Source organism: Apteryx rowi, unplaced genomic scaffold (genome assembly GCF_003343035.1).
Source record: "Apteryx rowi isolate R43461 unplaced genomic scaffold, aptRow1 scaffold_158, whole genome shotgun sequence".
Classification (NCBI taxonomy): domain Eukaryota; kingdom Metazoa; phylum Chordata; class Aves; order Apterygiformes; family Apterygidae; genus Apteryx; species Apteryx rowi.
Genome location: NW_020447841.1, coordinates 170284 through 191125, shown reverse-complemented (window position 1 = coordinate 191125; position 20842 = coordinate 170284). Strand labels below are relative to the sequence as shown.

Sequence of the window (20842 nt, the reverse complement as noted above, 5' to 3'; positions counted from 1 at the left end):
CCGGGCGCGGCCCCGCGCCCGCGGCTCCCCAGGCCCACAGGGGGCTTCACCGGCCTCAATATGGGCGGCCGTGGCAGTGCCGGGGCGGACGCGCGCCGCGCAGGCGTGGGGCTCGCGGGAGGGAGCGGCGAGGGGCTGTGGGCTCTGTGCGGCCGGAGCGGGTGGGGGGTCGGCGTTGCCAGCAGGCGCTCGCCAGGGCAGCCCGCGCCGCCAGAGGCCCCCCGGCCGGCTGCCCCCGCCCGTTGCCTCTGGCAACCGGGGAGGTGGCGGGGCCTGGCGCCGCGCCGGGGCCGGGGCCGGGGCCGGGGCAGGGTGCAGGGTGCAGGGTGCAGGGTGCAGGGTGCGGGCGCGCCCGGGCCCGGGCCCGGGGCGGCCCGGTCTGGCCTGGCCTGGCCGTGGCGTCATGGCCGCCGAGGTGGTGGTAGTGGGATCCTGTATGACCGACCTGGTCAGGTTAGTACCGCCTGGCCCGGCGGCCGCCCGCGCTGCGCGGAGCTGCCGTGCCGCCGCGCCGCGGTGAGCGGAGCTTCCCGGGCCTCCCTGGGGCGCGCCGGGCCGGGCCGCACCCTCCGCCGGTGCCCGGGGCCAGGGAGGCCGGGTGTCACGTACTCTTCCACCCCTGGGCAGGGGGAGCGGGTCAGGCGCCAGGTGCAGCTGCGCGGGGCTCTGGGCCAGGCCGGGGGCAGCTGGAGCCGGGAACTGGCGGCGGCGTGGGCCGTAGGGGGAGGGAGCGGGGCCGAAGAGCCGCGCCGCCGGTGGGGGCGGCGGGGCCGGGGTGATGTCAGCCCAGCGCCGCGGGTAACGCCGAGAGGAGAGTGGGAGCGGGGAGAGGGCTGAGCCTGCTGTCGGCTGGCGCTTTGATCGGCTGCCTGTAACTTTAGGGAGAAGAGAGGCTGGCGTTCGTCTTTTCAGCTGTGCTAGGTGGCTCGGCGTTAGCTTTGCCAAAAAAGCGGCATTTCGTGGCAATCTGCATAGGAAATCTTGACGTCTGTTGCTCTTTATCAGTAGGGGAGTTAGACACGATTTTAAGAGGGTAAATAAAACTGGTCAACTGTAACTTGTTTCAGTTCAAAGTACTTGTCCTTGCTAGAAAAGCAAAAGAGAAAGCTTAGTACTGTAAAGAAACTGGAATTAGCTCCATGATAAAATAGGTTATAGTTTGATTACTTGCAGACTACATTTTACCTAACACTTTGAAAAAGGAGAGAGAAACAAAGAAGGCCTCCTCCATTCATATCTGTACAGATCCAAAAGTGGAAATGGGAACCCCTCAAAAAAAAAAAAAAGGCACCCCTCTGCACCCCAAAGCTGGCTTCAAAATTCTGGAATTCTTTTTTTAAATTAATGGATTCATTCCTTTTGATTCATCTTCTGGGCATTTTGCTTTTAGGTTTAGGCACTTGGRTTTCATTGCCATTTTTTTTCCACATAGGTGAAGTTTAGAAACTTTTAAAAATGGAAGTAGAGAAGCTCATGAATGCTCTTGATTCCAGCAGCCTGGGTTTTATAATAAATACTATATATCAGAAGACTTCAAACAAAATTGCAAGGATTGGCAGTGATGCAAATACTAACCTAAACTGCTTGACTTTGTCAGCACCAGTAAACTTGCAAATCAGTTCTTGATTTGCACTATTTTAAACACATCTGTTTTAAAACTATATATGCAGACTTGGTTAAAACAAGATTTAAAAATATATCTGTCTGGAATGCATCAGCTTGTCCTGCTGGGAATTCTGCAGTAAAAAACACAAACAATTTCTCAATCTGAATCAGCAGACAATTATATCAAAGCCTGTGAGTCAAGAAAGTGTAGAATACATGGTTAGAAGAATATTCTGAAGAGTAAGTGCAATTTAAGCATAGACATGCATTCCAAAAACAATTAAAAATTAAATATTCATAGATCCTGTGTCATTTAGTGCTTTATGTAATCTGCAGAACACGCTGGCAGTTTTCCAAGAATAGTTGTCTTGTAAGTCAGAGTAAGATCCTGTAGAACTGATATTGGCATATATATATGTGAGTGATCAAATGCTTGTGATGTATGTTGCAATATAAAACGTGGTGCTTGAGCCTCAGGAATTTCCTTTTACTGTCCCTCTAAAATTTGAAAAAAGATCAAAAAATTGTCCCCTGGTTTAAACGCTACTGACAGCTGCAGCTTTGGGTTCTTTCTTGACGATTRAAAAAAACCCAAACAAACATAAAAACCTCCCCATGTTTTTTGCTGCTGATAGAAATATGGTCATTTGTTTGAAACCTTATTAACTGGCCTTACTGTAGCTGGAGATTAAAACGTGGGTTGTAGCCATAGATGCTGTTACACTAAGATTAAGTGGCTGAAAGAAAGCTATCTCTCTTTTCACTCTTAAACAGTACAAATGCTGTCAGAAGAATGATCTGACTCACCATTATTAGCCTGTACTTTAAGGAGCAGTGAAGGGCTTTTTATTAGTGATAAGCTAATTCGATTAAACAGGAAAAGAATGGACTGCCTCATTCTTTCTGTTAATAACTCGGGACTTCAGGCACTTCATAAACTAGGAAAAATAGTGGGTTTAAATTTAGCCGACAAGGGTTCAATCTCACTGAAAACTCTACCTAATAACAACGCAGACATAGTTTACGTGTGTCCTGTGATACAAAAATCTTGGTAAGATTACCTGAAAATCTTAAACTGTAAGCTGGGATGCCCCTAGGTGGGGAACAAAACTATGACCAGCAGAGAATGATGAGTAAGATTTCTTAGATGTGGTAAAAACTGCCAGATTAAGATTAAGATTGATGCCAGTAGGGTCCCTCTTGACTGTCTTTAGGTCTGGGATTTAGTAGGGACTGTATATTCTAGGTTTAAAGCTAGGATTCATTTCATCAGGTATCAAAGAGCGTAAGATTTCTGTCATTCGTGCTGGTATTTCAGTAAGGAAAAGGCACTGAGAGCAATGATCATGTTAAGTGCTTGTCTACCATCCATTTGGAAGCGATGGAATAGATTGTATTAGGAGTGAATGTCATGCAAGTTAGGGAGGCCAGGCAAATTTTTGGACACATTGTGTTTGGTAGGCTTATTCACCAGTCAAACCTATCTTTCCTAGAATATAATCACATTGGCTGAGGCTGTGCCAGGGCTAGACAATGCTATGTTATAACTCAAACTGATAGAATACAGTCTTGGCCCTCTGTCTGGAAAACTAGAAGCTAAGAGTGGCAGACAAAGTGGTAAACATTCCTAGGTCTTTACAGGAAAGGTACTAAAAATCTGAAAGATAAGCTTAAAGCTGCCATTGGACATATGGTAGCCAGATTCACCAGTAGAAAAAATTATCATGTAATGTTTCTACTCAGCACAGTAAACTAATGATTTAAAGAAGCGTAACCACTGCGTGAAATAGAAATGTACAATTTGAAATTTGCTATGTCATTTTACATGATGAATAAGAAGGAAAGAGAAGGGTACTACCTTCTGTTGAAGATAGTATTCATATGTAATTTTTAGAAATAATCAAATTCAGAAGAAAGGATGATGTGCCTTTATATTCTTTTAAAGGGAAGGGGCCCAGTGGTTTGCTTTAAAAGTACTATTCTCATTGGAAATTCTTCTCTTATTGTCCTGTAGCGCTGCAGTGGCAGAATGTGGGTTTTCCAAAGTGAATTTAGTATAATCAAAACAACCTCACGTACATACATGCAGTAAACCACACTCTTTTGGCATAATAGGACCAGGAACAAAACATATTTGTGGTCACAATCACAATCAACGCTTCACTAGCAATAGCAAGCAATAGTAGTAGAAAACAAAAACAGCATTATTCTGTGTGATCTAGATATCAAACCAGACGGGTACCATCCGTAGTATTATTTAAATAGTTTCTGCTCTGACTCACATTTGCAGACTGGTCGTGGCAGTGGCATTTTAATTCATATTAAATCAGGACAAGACTAAACATATAAACCAATGAGAGTCAGACACACTAAAACAATCAGAATAAACAAGAGAAACTTTGGCATGGCAATTGAAAACAGCAAAAGCAAAGAACAAAATGTAGGATGGAAAAAAAAGTCTTTGGATAGTCGCAACAGCAACAGTTCTTCACTTTAATTTAAGAGAATGAGGCCACAGCCCGAATACTGGAAGACTGTATGTTTGTTAGGACTTTCAAAATTCGAAGTCTTAGTTTTCAGTGGGCTTCTTTCCTCCCCTCAGATTGCTTCATTCCCTTTTGGGAGCAGAACTAAAAGTTCTGTCTTTCAGCCCCCTGTTGTAACCACTGTCGTCAATAATTATTACAACAAGCAAAATGATTGACTGAAAGCATTCTGCAAGAAAAGAAAGACATGGCAGAGGAAGCACTGAGCTACAAAGCAGTATGTTGCCAGACTGGAGTGAGCAATAGTGACAAATGCATATCTAGAATTAACATCCCAGAGTAGCGTGAAGCCTTATAGATGCGTTAGGACACTAATGTCTCTAGACTTAGCAAAGACTGGCACAGCTTGCCTCCTTGCTATCGGGCTAAATCTCTGCTTGTGTAAAATGGCAAAGTTATCTCTATTAGTGAGATTCTACATCTTGCTCTTAAACCTCTCGTGGTGGTTACTGGTAGGTGAGGTGCTGAGTAAATGGTTCATTGGCCTCTTCTGGTATGGAAATGTCCATGATCTTAAGCTGTGTCTGTAGTTTCTTTTTTGAAGTGTAATATCTGGGACTATAATTTTACACTTTTCTGGAGAATATGTAAAGGAATTTTCTTATGTTTGTTTTTTGAGTGAGCAAGGAAAGTCTCACATATGACTGCTTTGCTTTGTTTCCAGGTCTGTCTTTTCSATGTGTTCTCATTTCCTTCATTTCTCATGCATGCACAGTCACCACCTTTTAACATTTTTTCTTGCTTTTATTTTTTTTTCTGCTCCTCAACTTCTCCTAGCAGCAGAGAGAAGTTCTCTCACTAGAATCCTTCAAATCCATTTCMTTTGTGTGTTTGTTTTTAGCTGCAGTGCTTCCCCTGCAGCAGCCACTCCTCATTGTAGTCAAACTGCCGTTGCCAGCAGCATGGGAAAGCACAACTGTGAAGGAATACAAGCTTAGTCCAGTTGAGGAAATTAATCTTTTGGATCCAGAGAAGGCATCAAGGCATGAGAGAATGTGTCATCTGTGAGTTGTTTGGTTTATGTAATACTGAAAAATCTGGGCTTGATTTCAGAGCCTGTACTATTCCCTTGTCATCTTCTCTGACCCAGCAAAGTTTGGGTGTATAGTAAATGCAGGACATGCAGGCTCTGTGTTTTGTTGTTCTGCCTTGATCCTTTTAGAGGATCTAAATGTGGTTTGGAGAAACTCTCCTCTGCCTTCTCTTGCCTGGCAGAAAGAAAGCTGTATCTAGCTCCCCCGTTCCCCCCGCCAAAGGGTAAAAAACAAGTTGATGAAATCTTCAATGTTGAATTTCAGTAAGAAAATTGTGTTCTCTTCACATACAGCTTTTGAATATCAGAAATGGCCCAGACATTTATTACCTCCTGTGGAGCCTGCTCCAAAGCTCATTCAGATCAAAAGAGGTTTTCACTACTGTGAACARTCATTAAATTGCCCCCAACTCCAACATCCGTATGACCAGTATATTTTAGGGTGTGACAGCAGTCTAAAACTTAATGTTTTAATGTGTTAAAAATAATGGATATTGTACTCTGGAGCTGAAAAGCTTTCAGCAAAGTTCATTTAATAAAAGATGACAAAATATGAAAGAGGGAAAAGAGGAGAAAATGTCTGGCTGGAGGTTAGTTAACACAAAATAACTCGGCTAAGGCCACCAATCGCTTTTTTTAACCCATTACAAAAGCTGCTTTTGCAAACAAGTTTATGAACTCCAAGTCAGAAACAGTGTGCCATTGATCACAGCTGGCACTCTGTGAAAGAAACTCTTGTTTGGGTAACAGACGATGCTATGGGTCATATCTAAGAAGCACCGGTGGTGTGTAGAACACCTGCTCAACACTTGTCTTTGGCTCTTATCCATAAAAACTTTTATTTTTCCTTCTTAAATAGAGTTTTGGAAGCTTTAAGAGTCTTGGGAAATCTAAACATGAAATCGACCACACAATGTCATTTGACCTAAGAGCAGGAAAAGTGTTGCTTTCTGGATTCCATTTAATTAAAATCTCACTGCTCTTTCATTTGGTGTCTTCATTTTGTGACCTACAATTAGGCACTGTCTTTCCTTCCAGAAGCAGTTCCATTTCAGCAATAGCTAACATGAGTCTTGTTTTTTTTTAAACTTGTTTATCTAGTTTGTTTTTTTTAATAGTATGGTAGTGCTTTTGAGCTAAAGAATAGTCCCCATAGTATTACAGTCAGGCCTATACTACATGAATGCCATAGCTGAAGTCATGGCTTCCCGGTAACCCAGAGGCAGCACCTGGTATTTGTCTTACTATGCATTTGGAAAGCATTTTGGAGATTATGGGTGGAGAGTCTGCTTTGTAGAAAGACAGGAAAAAAGGTAAAGAGAAGTTGGAGGAAAGTTTTAAAAAGGGCAAAAATAATAGGTGAGACATGAGGTTTTAATGCAGAAAGTGTGAGGATACTATGGAGTCAGGGTCAAGATAAAAGGCAGGGAAACTACAATCTTAGGATTGTCACATAGCAACAGCTCCCCAGCTGTCCCTCTGCTTTTCTGCTTCTCTTTCTGCCAGCTCTGGCTGCCTGCTCACTTTCTGCAGTTTTCCCACACGGCTGCATGGCAAGGTTCAGGGAAAAGCTCTGTTTTAGTCTTGATATCTTCTCTCAGCAACAGCATTTTGGAGATATGGCACCCAGTAAATAGTCTTTTACCTCCTCCTTCCCATGAATGAGTTCCCAGATGTCTGCTTCTGTTCCTACCAGCTGCAGTGTCTGGGGCTGTTTAAGTTTGTAAATTGCTTTGAGATCCTTCAAGATGAAAGGTTCTACTTAAGTGAGATCATTATCTCCTTCTACATTTCTCCACTCCCTCTTCTCGGCTCAGGCTTCTTTTCTCAAGGTAGGGTCTTGCACAGTACTCAGCATTCCAGGCTCACTGCAGTACAGAGCTTACACGCAAGTTTTAACTTCCAGTCCTTGAGTTGTTTGACGCCTCTCAGAGTACTTAAAAGCTGAAGGTTGAATATATGTGTTTTCTTGAGTTGATGACAAAATACTTAGCACTCACCGCATTGAGATCTTACTTCTGAACTTGTGTCTAACCATGTTATTTTGTGTGCTTGAAGAAACTACAGTTCTCTTCCTCCCACTTCTTAAGTACTTACTCATTCTAGGAAGCATTCCAGCTATAATGTTGTTCTGTGATCCTACACTGTGTTCTTATAGCCATACTTTGTTCATGTGGTTAAACTGTAAGCCTGTCAGGGCAGGGATTTCATGCTTGTCTGGTGTAGCAAATTTGTGGAGTAGAACCCCTGCATGTGTTCAGAGAGCCCTGTAATTCAAAATCAGTAATATGGTGTTTGGTCAGGAGAATCTCTGTTCTGTTCAGCTGCACTTCTAGCTGTCATCTTCACCTTCCATATTTTAACCAACTACTGTAATAATTTTTTTCCCCTGTATAGTATCTTTTTTTTCCCCTGTATAGTATCTTTGTGTGTTTATTCCCAATATCATTCACATTCCACTGAAATTTCCATCTTTCCTACTAAAGTGAGGTCATCTTAAACCTGTGTTTATGAAATTGCAGTCATTTCCATGGCAGTAGACTATGATATCATCAGTGGAGGATTATGCCCTTCCTATGTGTGTTAGCAATTAAAAATTATGGTTTGTGAGATAAAACTAGTGTTTACCAAGCTTTTAGGTTTATTCCATATGAGGCAGGGAAACTATTGCTTAATTCTCAAGAGAGTTCACTTGGGTAATGGAGTAAATGAATTAAGAAACATTTTAATCCTAGCCAGGTGATAAGTTATTTGGGGTATATTTTTGATGGCAGAAGAAAATCAGCTACTCCATCTTGTATTCTCTCACCACGCAAAGAAAACTTGTCGGACACACTATGATACTCCTTATTAGTTTATGTTATTCAGAGCTACTTAATGACTTGACTTAGAACATCACAAATTTCCAGTCTCATTAGACTGGGATTTTTCCCCTGCGAAGGTCAGTAAACTATTCTGTACTACCCACAAAAGTAAAACAAGTGCTTATCAGTCTTTGCATCTCTTTTCATGGGTGCCTATTTGCCAGCTATCAGTTGCTGAATCTCTTTGTTAAGTTTCCCTAGGTATGTACACGCTTTCTTATGGGTTGGTGACAGCAGAGACCAGTTTCAAAGCTGTGATGGCAAAAGAAAGTACATTCATCATCTAGTGTAAAGTGTTAGAACAATTGCTAATGCTACAAAATGAATATGGTGGATTCACAGTGTAACTTATTTCATCCCTTAAAACACTTCAGAATTTTTAAGCAAAGGAGGTAGAGTTTTCTAAACAAGCTGGAGAAAAGAGGGGGAGGGAAAAGAGGTTAGTTTAAAATTTAAAAATAAAAAAAAATGAGACCATCAGCCATCAGTGTAGGTATTGCAAGACAAGACAAAATTTGTAGCCATTTTTAGCTTTATAGTTTAATTATAGAAATATACTACTCCTGTGCACATTTCATCCTGTGCCTTTTCCCAAATACCAGAAATGAACTGTTATAAGATATCTGTCTAAAGAATGTGGACCATGGGATTAGAAAAAAAAACCTCAAAAGGATATCCTCTGATTACATACAAGACATATATTACATACAAATGTGTCCATTTGCACTGAAGGTCTGGGATGTAGAAAAGATTTCCCTGAAATTATTACCAAGTTAGTAGCTATAGTACGAAGAAACTCTTTCTCCCATTAAAGCTCATGGAAACAGAACCAGCAGTTCCAGGTAGGAATGAAAAAAAGAAAGAAAGACAGAGTTACTGTATGTAGATTTTTGGAGACTGAGATTACTAATGCCATAACAGGTCTGGCACATATTTACTGAGCATGCAGTCAGGTGATGCTATGGCAACCACCTGACTGTGTGGCTTCCATATCATTCTGCATTCATGCCGAGGTCTCTTTGGTCCCTGCAAACCCCAAAGTGATACTTCTGCAGAAACAAAAAGATCAGGAAATAGTAACATTGTGTTCACGGAAGAGGTTGTTGGGAGAATTACCAGTGTCCAATATCAACAGCAGAAGTGAAGGGTTTGTGTTCATTTCTGCTACAGGCAGATGTCACTTTAACTCAGTGATGCACAACAGCATATGGTCATTGCTTCTCATTGTAACATCCCATTTTACAGACAGCACAACTGCTGTCTTTTGCTTTTTGTAGAGTTCTTAGACATCTGTGCAGTTGCAAAAAATCAGAATGTACAATAGCAATAAACTGGGCATTGGCATTGTCAGAGCTTCAGGGTATTTCTTTGGCTTTTGCTGTAACCTAATGATTCAGATTCAATATTATGTTTTATTATTAATGTATCTATGATTGTTTGCCCCACATAAATTCCTTCCACATAAATTCCACAGTTTTGGTTGTTTTCCTGGCTATTATTGGAAAAAAATGACTATTTAATTTAATACATCTCTTGCCTTTTCAGTCTGGATGTTTGCCATACAGTATTCCTAATAGTCAAAGGGGAAATTGTCTGAAGAAACTCCTTTGAAAATATTTGTTAAAATAATTACAGTTCTTATGCATTATATTGTAACACCCAACACTGAGAACATTGTAACTTCTCCCCCTTTATGAGACACAGAATGCTGATCTTGTTAATGAACTATTTGCTGGCTGTACTGTTAATGGAAATAACCTCTTCCTAGATACATTTCTAGACAAAAATATCTTTGGATGAATTTTAGTACTTGTGACAGTAAAGAGCTGCTGGCACAAATCAAAAGCTGCACTAAAAATCTTACAGAGTTGATGGTAACAAATTTGTGTAAAAGCACTCTGGACAGGCATATATATGATGTCGCCTCCAGGAGTTGTCTGAGCTGTTCTCTCCATAGGAGTTTACCAGTAAGGTTTTGTTTTGCCTGTTTTTACGGCTCCAGTTGTTAGCCCCTGTATCATGCGACAGTAAGTTATGTGATGCTGACATCCCTGCTTCCTTCCAAGCCTAGTATCATATACTTTGAGCCTAAAGAAAATACAAAATGATTTTTCACCAGTGTGTTGCCTAACTAGGTGCAGCTTTATGGAACATGTTGATCTTTGTGACAGCTAATTATAAAATAAGAAGGTGGTAATGTTCCAGAATATATCAGTTGTTGCTCTCTTATGGTTTTTATTATTCTTTCTTTCCATTTCTGACTTTAGACCATTTTTAATTCTGTGTTTCCTGTACTAGATCAATAGCATGTCATCCCTGAACCATCTTTGATTTCCTCTTGCTTGCCTCCCCTTCTCCTTGGTGTCTTTCTACATCATGTTCTTACAGTGCTCTTTTCTGTATTGTTTTTTTCCTGCCTCTCATCTTTCCAAAAATAACTCTTGCTTCCAAAGGACCATAATTCCTTTTTGCTAATTTACTCCATCCATCACTTTCTATACTTCCTATCCTCTGTCATATCCCTGTTTATACAAAATACATAAACCTTGATAGTATAAATAGGTAGAAACAAAAAAAAGGTGTGTTGGATAGAGCTTAAAAGATAGAAAGAATTAGGGAGGACAGGTCAGGTTCAGCACTCAGGTGGAAAGATGGGCATTTTCCTTGTTCTCAGCTGTAATGAGAGTGAATATACCTTCCTCCTTCTCATTGTCTGATCCTGTTAATATTATTTGTTGGGAATATCTTGTTAGTGTTATTCTTTCTTCTTTTTTTTTTCCACAAGAAGCAACAAAATGAAAAATGACCTGTTGAGAAAAGGCATTGGTAGTTTTGCTGGAGCTCATAGGACTCCATGTAGAGGCAGTGAAAGTGAGCAAGTATTCCATCAGCTTTCACTCCCTGCTGCTAATGCAATTCTAAGCATTAATGAAGACACTGGAGTGGTTTAGCAGCCGACTTCACAAGCCAGTGTTATACTTACACCTTTCTGATATTTAGAGCTCTCTCTTCCCCAAGGAGTTTGGATAATGAAAAAGGTACTCACGTAGAGGAGATTCCTGCTTGTCACAGCTGATCTAACCTTGGCCAAAAAAGCCCAAGCACTCCCCCACACACACACACCTTGCAGGTTCTGAGCTTTGCCCCGGAAGCTTTGTTGTTATTGTAACCCAAGATTTTAATAGATGCCTTTATAATTTGATTGGGCTTCAGATAGAACTTTTTTTATTAGTGAATTGAGGGTGAGTTTCAAAATAATAACTTGTCTAGTGAAAGCATTGAGAATTTGGCATATTATGTTTAAATATATTAATTACCCCTTATTATCTATGATATGTTGAGTAAGTATATGTAAACTAAGTTTTGTTTTGTTTATACTTTTCATTTATGACCCATATGGATTCTGTGGGAAGCTTCTCATTACAAACTTGATGAAAAACTGAACACTTGGCAAAATTCTTGTCTTGGGTACATGCTTTTGGAGCAACTCCTTATCACAGAAAAAAATTAATATTTGGGGTGTACTGTACTTCCTCTTGATGACCAGGTAGTTCAAACACATCTGTGATGTTGCTCTTTATATTGTAGTTTATAAAACGCAATATGCTTGTGTACAAAATTCGTATACTTAATGGTAGGGGGTTGCTTTTTTTTTTTTTTAGTATCTGGGAAAGAGTGAGGACAACACCTGTGCTGGGGTCAGTAAGTGTTATATTTTATGCATGATAATAAATCTGAAGCACAGATTACTTTGTTGATTTACTGGTACGTAAAAACTGTGATGACGAGAACAAGGATCCTGTGGCCTATCCACTCAACCATATTATTTCCACTTTGTTCAATGTTTTCTGTTAAATCCTGTCTTTAAGAGGTAGAGAACGGATGAACAGATGAATTGAAACTGTCTTGTTTAACCTGATCAGTCCTTGGGCATGTAAATATCAGTCTTTGCTAGGGTTGCACAGGGTTTTTTTGTTTTGTTTTGTATTGTTTTTCTGCTTTAACCCTGGTATTTCATCATGATACAATATTCTGTTCAAGATAGGAAACGCAGGCATCCTTCTTCAGTCCTGGGTGAGTGCAGTATGTCTCAGAGACAGTCTATTCTAACATCACCGTCAGATTGCCTTAAAAATAATTATGTAACTACAGTTCCAAAAATAATGTAATTGAGAGACATCAATGAAGAACAACATGGGAGGGAAATAAAGTTAGAGTAGTAATTTTGAAAATTTCCACAATCTTTCTTAAATACAAAACAGATGTTTGGTAAGAATGATGGAATGTTTGCTGAGACTTAAATATCTTAAGATAGATTCCTGTTTTTTTTTTTAATCTCTACAGCTTTCAATTCAGAATTACCCATACCACAGATGATGAAATCATCACTGCTGTGCCCACCTTTTCTCAAAAAGTTAACTGCTCACGATGTGAGGAAAAGTTACACGTTTGTTGTTCCATGAAAAAGCTTTTCACTTTCAGCAGTTAGTCCAGTAAATAATTCCTTTGTGTTGAAGGTTTCATACTCCTAAAAAGTTCAGAAATTTTGTCTTGATTATATCCTCCTTTCATCAAAGTGCACTACTGTGTGTTATCGTAAATCTTTAAGAATATTCATCTGGATGTCTTCTTGTTGGTTTTATCTTTTAATATCTAGGAGGGCAAAATTTGCTTCTGTGCAGAGGGTCAGCAGAAATGTTCACTGAAGTTCCTCTTTGAACCCGATTTTGAGGTCTGAAGTGGGATTTGAAGAGCTGTGGAAGTTTGTTCTCATTCTGCATGATATGAATTTTGGTCATCTTTAATTGAGGTTGTAGCTGCACAGTATTATTTTAGAAGAGGAAAAAACTCTCCTAAGAAATTATCACTGTTCTGTCCTTCCTACCTGTAGGCTCAGCCATTCATTTCATTTTCTCCCTTGCTGGATATTTGCACCAGTTTTGTCAGTTCAGTTGTTTACCCACTCAGTGATGAGAAAGTCTGTCTTTAAAAAAAATAAATAAATAAAATAACTTTTATTATGTGTTTGGTAAAATACTTATTTTCCCTGGTGGCAAAACTGATTGAAAAGATTCCTTCTGCTTTGCACCAACTCATCATTCATTTCTTTTGCTGTGGAGACAGATTGTAAATCGTATAAGATCATACAGGTCTAAAAATAACCTCTGAATGGGTGATGGCTTAAAGTTTTTGCATCTCACTCTGCCACTGTGCTTCAGCACTGCTCTGTGAAGGGACTGCTATCCTCAACCATTTTGCTAGGTACTAGTTTGGCGGTGTTTTTATGATGTTTGTTACTATGTGCTAGAGAGAGAACCCACACCAGCAAATATCCAAGAAATAATGATCAATTATTTGAATTGCCTGAAAAGTTAACTTTTTAAAGAAAAATCTGTCATGTTTGGGGACCTGTGGGGAAGAAAAAAATAGGAATTTTCTGTAACTTTTGCATTTTTCAGTCATTAATGATCTGAAGTGAGACTAAGAACCTAGAGCTGAATAGCCCCATAGTTAAACCAAACCATATTTAACTAAATTCCTGAGGCAGTCTCTTCATAAATACTGAAAATTTTCTACCTTCCAATAAGGTATTTTAGTGGATTATTGAAAGGGATGAAAGCATAAACAAGTCACGAACATCAGATTTTAAAAAGAGTTGTGGTCTTTTTTTTCTCTGTGTTATGGATACTTTCCCATAGCACATGTTCAAATCTGTAAAATATTAAGCTAGACAAAAAAGACCAAGGCTAAACCAAAAAGTTAAGCCATATCCAAAAGAGATTTGGGACTTTTTCACCGCAATGTATTAATATTCCTAGTTAGAGGCAAGAACTGTTTTTTGCTTTGTGTTTGTTCTATTCTAAGGACCATGAAAGCCCAGTAAGTTCTAGACAGTACTAGACAGTGGCTAGTTACAGCTACTCTAATCTCACACGGATTTTCCCCATCCTAGGAAATTCCCAGGAGGAGAGAAAGAGCCTGTTTTGTTCAGTCATTCAAAGAGAACAGAGTCAAAGCAACATTCTAGCCCTTATGCTCTATTCCTTTTTATTAAGATACTTTTAAATGCAGCACTTCTGCTACTATATGTGTTGATGTAGTGCCTAGAAACCAAGTTTTCCTCATATTTAGGGCTGGAGCAGAGACCTGAAGATGTTATAGACACAGGAAGAAATACCCGTGGCCTAAGTAGTAGAGATCACAGCTCCTAGATGGTCTTCACCTTTCTTCAGGAGAAAAAAAAAAAAGCCTGAATGTTTCTTTTAGTACTGTGTAAATGGCATTCATCTTAGATAACATCTGACTTCCAATCTAACATACAAATTTGCTTCCCCCCTGAATTGCCTGATGAGAATATTTGTATTTTTTTCTTTTTTTTTTAAGAAAAATGGTTATGTATGTACTTCTCTATTTTCCTTTCTCATGCCCACAAAGAACGTGTCACTTCTCAGAAGTGTACTAGTATTTTCTACTTTTCTTCAATGTATCTAATGAGCTAGGTATGCTGTACTACTTAATTAAAACTTAGTCCATAGCATACAGTATTTTCAACATACAAAGTAGTATCAATAGTCAAGTAGTAGCTTCACGATCGGTTTAGGGCAGTCTGACTGTACTGTTGCCAGAAAAGGCAGTACTGCTCCCTCTCACACCTCCTCTGAGTCCTGGCTGCATGTTCTCTTGCACCCTGGCCCCTATACAGTAAGTTGGGTCAGTTTGCTGATCCAAATAAAGATGAACAGTGGAAAAAAATTAATTGAATTAGTAAGGCCCATGAGCAATAAAGGCAATGCAAGAGAAATGGTGGGAAAATGGTATCAGCATGGTTTTACATCAGCTTAAGCTAACAGAATAATGTACCTTTATGGTACTTTCATGTGTTGAAAACAGTGAAGAGATGCTTGTTAGTTGTCAGGTTTTATTGGAAATAAACCATGATTTATTTAAAGATTAATTTCTGCAAATGCTGCTCACTTATTTCTTTCCCTTTCTCCTCCTTCCTCCTTCAGGCTTTCTGTCTATGATTATGATCTAGTCACTGCTTAGATGAGAGCTTTTCAAGAAAATCTGGAATACCATGGAAAGTGGCATTAATGACTCAGTAAGCTGCACTTTCATCTCTGATTCAGTGCTTCAACAAGGCGGTAAATTTGTTTGTAATGCCATCCTTCCTGAAGGATGTCTGTCTGAAAATAAAAGTGTTAATCAGCTGTAGCCTTTATGGGAACTTAGGGCACATACTTACTGGAAGAGAGGGTTGAAGCCAGTGCAATGGTGAAATTCTCATTTGTGTACTTTTATTTATCCCAAACCTCTGAAATATAACTGGATGCAAGTTTCTTCATTTCCTGTGCAAAAATACCAGCAGTGTTGCTGTGTGCTCTTATACGCCTAAATATTGTTTTGTGAAAACTCTGTTGAAATTCTGGGTGGTTATGTTCCTTTATTTGTAATGTCCAAAGTATTTCAGGATGTTTAAGTGTGAAAGTTCCTCTATAAACATGATATAGCAGTACTATGCACAATTTGGAAAGCATATATATAATCACTTTATTTCATCTAGTAAGTGCTGGGAGCAGAATTTTAAATTTAGTTTCTGGTTATTCGTAAGACATAAAAGATCAATACATAGGTTAAATGCTTTGTACCATTCTCTCAAAGCTGAACAGAATTTTTCACATAAGCAGAGAGTAGACTGTTGGATAGCAAATTACATTAGGTTTTTCAAGTTAATGTTTTCAAATTACGTCAGAGTAGTAAATGACTTTACAAAACGTTTCATGTAACAATTCTGAAAGCCAGTGTGACAGTTTTTCTAATTAACTTATTTAGCCTAGTTTTGGAGTAACATTAGCTGTTTCATTACTTTTAGGATATTATGAGTATTCTTTGTGGCACCATCAATAAGCCAAAAATTTATAGGGTTTCTTAATCATACAGATTACTCATCATTGCCTGCTCATAGCAGAAGCCTAAAATGCTCATTAAAATTGTCTGATGTGAAACAGAATTCAGTAATCTTGTATAGTTGCAGAATTAAACAACAAGAGAATAGCATTACATTAGAAAAATACATATTTTTTTCTTGAATACCTGTTACAGTGAAAAATGTCCAGGTTTATGTGTAGGTCAGTACTCTGAATTTGTTTAATATGAAGGATAAAAATAGGCTGTTGGAGTGGGAAATCGTTCTGAAAGGATTGGCGATCATGCTTGAAATTTAATGATTGTTGTTGTTGTTGTTGTTGTTTACAGGGAGCTACAGGAACTTGCCACATGTTCTTGCCTAGTCTGTTAGCCTATTTTTAAAATGGGCTAATTATAAATCACTGTTCCAACTTGATCCTTTGCCCTTTGCTTTGTACCTTTTCATCAAAACAATAAGAAAAGTCATCTTCCCGTCTTCAACAAGCTGTTCTTCAGCAAGCAGGCAGTTGTTATGCTGGGCTGCTTTAAACACTGAGGCCTGGATTCTCATCTCACTGAGCTTGTTTTTTCACCGGTATAATTATGTTGCTTTCATTGGAGTTGCACATTGATGCCAACTTAACTGAGAGAAGAATCAAGTCATGGTCTAGTCGCTGTTAAAATAAGAATATGTATGGTTGAATATGCTGCCTGAAAATGCGTATGAACTCAAAGAGCAGGACTATTAGCAGGTGTCTGCTGAAATGTTGCAATTGCTAATCTTTGTCTAAAAGTATATTAGCTTTTTGTGGAAACAAATTCTATTTAGAATAGGCTATAATCTCCTAAAAACACCCTAAGGAAGGAAAATGAATTGGGACTTGATACCATTTTCTTACTGTAGAATTTAAATGAGAAGACGTTGTGACCTATTGGCTTGAGCTGATCTCTATTTTTGGTTTTGTCACTGGCTTCTTGGCTGACCTGAGGCACAGAAAGGCAAAATGACTTGCCTAAGTTTCACACCCATGAAACAGGAATAACGATGCTCTTCTGTTTTTTAAAGTGTAGTGAGATCTGTGGATGAAATGAATTATACACGAGCTGCTATTACTATTTCTTACCAAGGCTGGGTGAAATAACTATTCTTTACTGAATGACACAATTTTAGAAGTAGGCATGCAGTACCCTGGCATTGACTGAATAGGAGTTTCCTCATCTCAGTTTTGCGGCCTTCATTCTCAGCTCCACAACCATCACTATTTTGCCTTCTAATGGCACAGAAACTGGTGAAAATAGCAATAAATTATAGATGTTACCATTAATAAACAGTATTTATCTGCACTCATTACACCTTGTTACTTGAAACCTTACAGTTATTCACTGTTATAAACAACCTGCCAGATGCTAGTATGGGGAAACAGATTTACCTTAGTGACCCTTTCCATATATATAAGGCACTGAATATAATTTTTTTAAAGCTGGTATGTTTTTTTTAAAATGGCGTAAACATTTCCCAACAGAACGTTCCTGGCTCTGCCATTAGCTGTGCATGGGAACCTTCTGGGGTGTCTCTGTGGTCACCCACACAAAACAGGCCTGCTGCCTCAGTACCTTACGCTCAAGTTCCACCCACACACCAGGAAAAAACAGGCTGCGGTATTAGCAAATAGCCCTACCTTGAGTTTGCATCCCTACCTGCATATCTCCAGAAGCAGTAACTACTGAAGAAGCAGTGATCTGCAACAACTCCTATAAAGCAAAAATCTTAATTTCTGGAGGTTCTGCACTGGTTTGGCTCCACTAGTTTTGTTTCAGGTTTTCTCAGTTTCACAGTGATCCTAAATCTTGGGATTGATGGATGCTGAAATTGAAAATTAATAGGAAGAAATGCTTGCTTTTTCCTGAGATTTTTCAGTTAATGTGGATATCAAAAACTATGTTATGCCATTAATTGCATAATTATTCTGCAGACAGTAATGTGCTCCAAAAGTTGCAGCATAAATTCAGAATGCAGTGCACACACATTTTGCATATCCTTTTCAAAAGCGCTCTGTACTGAATCACTAGTGCAGAAGCCTCCCTGATTCTCCCTGATTCACCTTCCTTCAGCATTGGAGGGCTGGGAACTGTGAACCTCTTCTAAGATTTATTGGCAAAATAATGCTATGAAATGACAGACGAGCTGAAGGTAAACTCTTCCTCATTAGGACAGATTCCTCTGCATTCTTGCAAACTCCCCTTTTCTCCCTACTGACTTTTAGAAGCCTGTCTGGGCTAGTTGTCAGTTGACTGAATGGGTTGCTATTGCACAGTAGAAGGCCTTCCTTCCACAAGTGTCATGAATTTGTTTGTAGCCTAAGAAATAGAAGAATTTCTGTTTTTAAACCTCATGCCTGGAATGCATTGTTCGAGGAGGCAGAAATTTTGGTAATTCTTGTGTTGTAAAGACAGCTTTGAGTTATGTATTTTTAACAGAAATGGCAAAAAGAAGCTAGCCTTTTGCATTCAGAGAAATTCTTCCATATAGTCTCCATGGTGTGTATTCTTTCTTTTAACTTTTGCTGGAAATACCGGAACATCTGTTAGGGTTACCAAAAATTACAGGTTTTTTTTTTTTCCAAAATGGAAATTAAACCAGACTCCCTTGAATACAGATGATGGGTCTGCACTTGTATTAGTGCATCTGGTTCTGGGCACCCATCCTCAGAAAGATGCAAATGTAATTGGAGTGAGGTCAGAAAACAACAAAATGTTGAGAAGTTGTAAAGTTTGATTTATGAGAAAAAAAAATTAAATTAAATATGTACAGTGTGTCTGAGTGACAGCAGAGGGGAGGAAGGTTTTGATAATGATCTACAATATCTGATGGGTGTGAACACCAAGGTGAAAAATTACGTAGGGTGGTTCAAGGAGGTATAATTAGATGGAAAGAAATTAAATAAACAATATGTAAACTTGAGCTGAACATTACAGAAAAACAACATAAGCAGTGAAACCTATAGGTTTATTATTTATCTGTATTGTGTTAGCACTGGGGAATCCCAGTCAGAGATCAAGTGCTCCTTTTGTAGAAAATGAAACACAAACTTAAGAGAGGGATTGCATTTCTTTTGTAATAAACGAGAAGCTTGACTGGGTGGCATATAAGGAATAAACTTAAACTGGTGATATGTGAAGTAGAGACCCTAAAAGGTCTTTTTTTTTGTTTTGGCTGGCTGTTGGACCATTTAGGACTGTAAGAGTATAACTCTTATTTTGAAGATGCTTGCTATTTTCACTCACTAATGTATGTAAATATTGCTTTAAATTGGAATAGCCTTACCACTCGATTGCCAAGAGCTGGAGAAACTATCCTTGGACATAAGTTTTTCATTGGTTTTGGTGGGAAAGGAGCCAATCAGTGTGTCCAGTCTGCTCGACTTGGGGCCAAGACCTCGCTGATCTGCAAGGTAAGCACTGATTTGCTCGTGGATTACAGCTGAACAGTTCATGCAAGTTTCAGTAAAACTTTAGATGATTTACAGAAAAGTCGGGATTTTTCTTAATCCCACTCTTACTCCCTTTTCTTTTCCTGATTTCAGCTATAAATTTAAGCATGAAATGTGGCCAGGAGTCTTTTTTTACAGTATTAAGAACAGTGCCAGAACCAAAGAATAGTGGTCTAGAGATCTGCCAGAAACTGCATGTAATCAAAGACTGCAAAACTTAGATTGATGTACCATGGAAAGGAGAATTGGGGAAAGTTTGAAATGTTAAAAATTCAAGCGAACTTGGTTAGCCCCTCCTCTTTATAGTGGTCAGTTTTACAACTATCGAGACTTAACTGATGATATTCAGTTTGCGACGTGCTATAGTCAAACTGAAATTTACTCTGTAAGTGATTGTAAATCAAACACTGACAAGATGGTAACAAATTTGGGAAGGAGAGTAAAACCTTGTGTTTCAAGGGTTAAATAATTGTCTAATTACTTGAGATTGGGATGAGATGTTCACAGGCAAATTGTATCACCTTGGCTTGCTATGGGATTTCTTCCCCATCTTCCAAAACATCTGATACGCAGCAGTTCTAAAGACTGGTTCTTGAACTGAGCGGACCGTCAGTCTGATTCAGTTTTGCAGATGCTATATTCTTACAATGCTTTTCTTTTGATTTTTGCAATTAAACATTATGGGTTTTGAGTGATCATTACTAAGGTTAAGATAAAATTTTCTCTCTCTGTAGCCTTTTTGTCTGCCCTGTGATAACTGTAGACAAAACTTCACATTGACTGGCCACACTGTTATTGCCATAGCTGGGGGAAGATGCTAGATTTGTTGGATCATTGTCTGTCTGGATTTTTTTGAAAAGTACTGGAACATGTCAAGAAATCCTTCCTAACTGGTTTTCCACTCTGATATTTAGGCTAAAGCAGGGTAGCTATAAAACTAAATTATACCTGCGAGCATTCCTGTGGGTCTTTATCAGTAGTTGTTCTACAGTGCTCTTTTATATTGAGGATGTTTGTGCTTCTGTAAGTGATGTGTATTTGATCATCTTTGTATTCAAGAGCAATCAGATTCAAGCACAACATGAATTGGCAATGAATTCTTTGCTAACATTTCTTGCTAAATGTTAAGGGGTTTATTTCCCCTGAAAGTGTGAATTTTGTTTTATTTTTTAATGGTCTTGACTATGCTCAGTCAGTGAATACATGTTTCTGGAAACATTTGCATTCTTAGTAAAATTTCATAGTTGGTATTCACAGAATCACAGAATCACAGAATYGCTGAGGTTGGAAGGGACCTCTGGAGATCATCTAGTCCAACCCCCCTGCTCAAGCAGGGTCACCTAGAGCACGTTACACAGGATTGCATCCAGGCGBGTTTTGAATATCTCCAGAGAA

The 20842-nt window shown here is 39.2% G+C and overlaps 2 protein-coding genes across 6 annotated transcripts in view; one reads left to right on the top strand and one right to left on the bottom strand.

Moving 5' to 3' along the window:
• The window catches only part of BABAM2 (BRISC and BRCA1 A complex member 2), a 189588-nt gene extending 189121 nt beyond the window's left edge, over window positions 1-467 (bottom strand). Inside the window, exon 1 of one of the 2 annotated variants that reach the window (XM_026059471.1) lies at window positions 446-467. The gene's annotated coding sequence lies outside the window, so the exon portion shown is untranslated. Of the gene's footprint in view, window positions 1-54; window positions 77-445 lie in introns of those variants that run through there. The other variant, XM_026059472.1, reaches the window with a different exon arrangement.
• RBKS (ribokinase) overlaps window positions 328-20842 on the top strand; it is a 73004-nt gene continuing 52489 nt past the window's right edge. For 2 of the 4 annotated variants that reach the window (XM_026059476.1, XM_026059473.1), the window contains exons 1-2: window positions 328-453; window positions 19276-19408. In XM_026059476.1, coding sequence (XP_025915261.1) covers window positions 404-453; window positions 19276-19408 — 183 coding nt within the window. In that variant the 5' untranslated portion in view covers window positions 328-403. Of the gene's footprint in view, window positions 454-12705; window positions 12859-15058; window positions 15151-19275; window positions 19409-20842 lie in introns of all 4 variants that reach the window. The other 2 variants (XM_026059474.1, XM_026059475.1) reach the window with 2 other exon arrangements.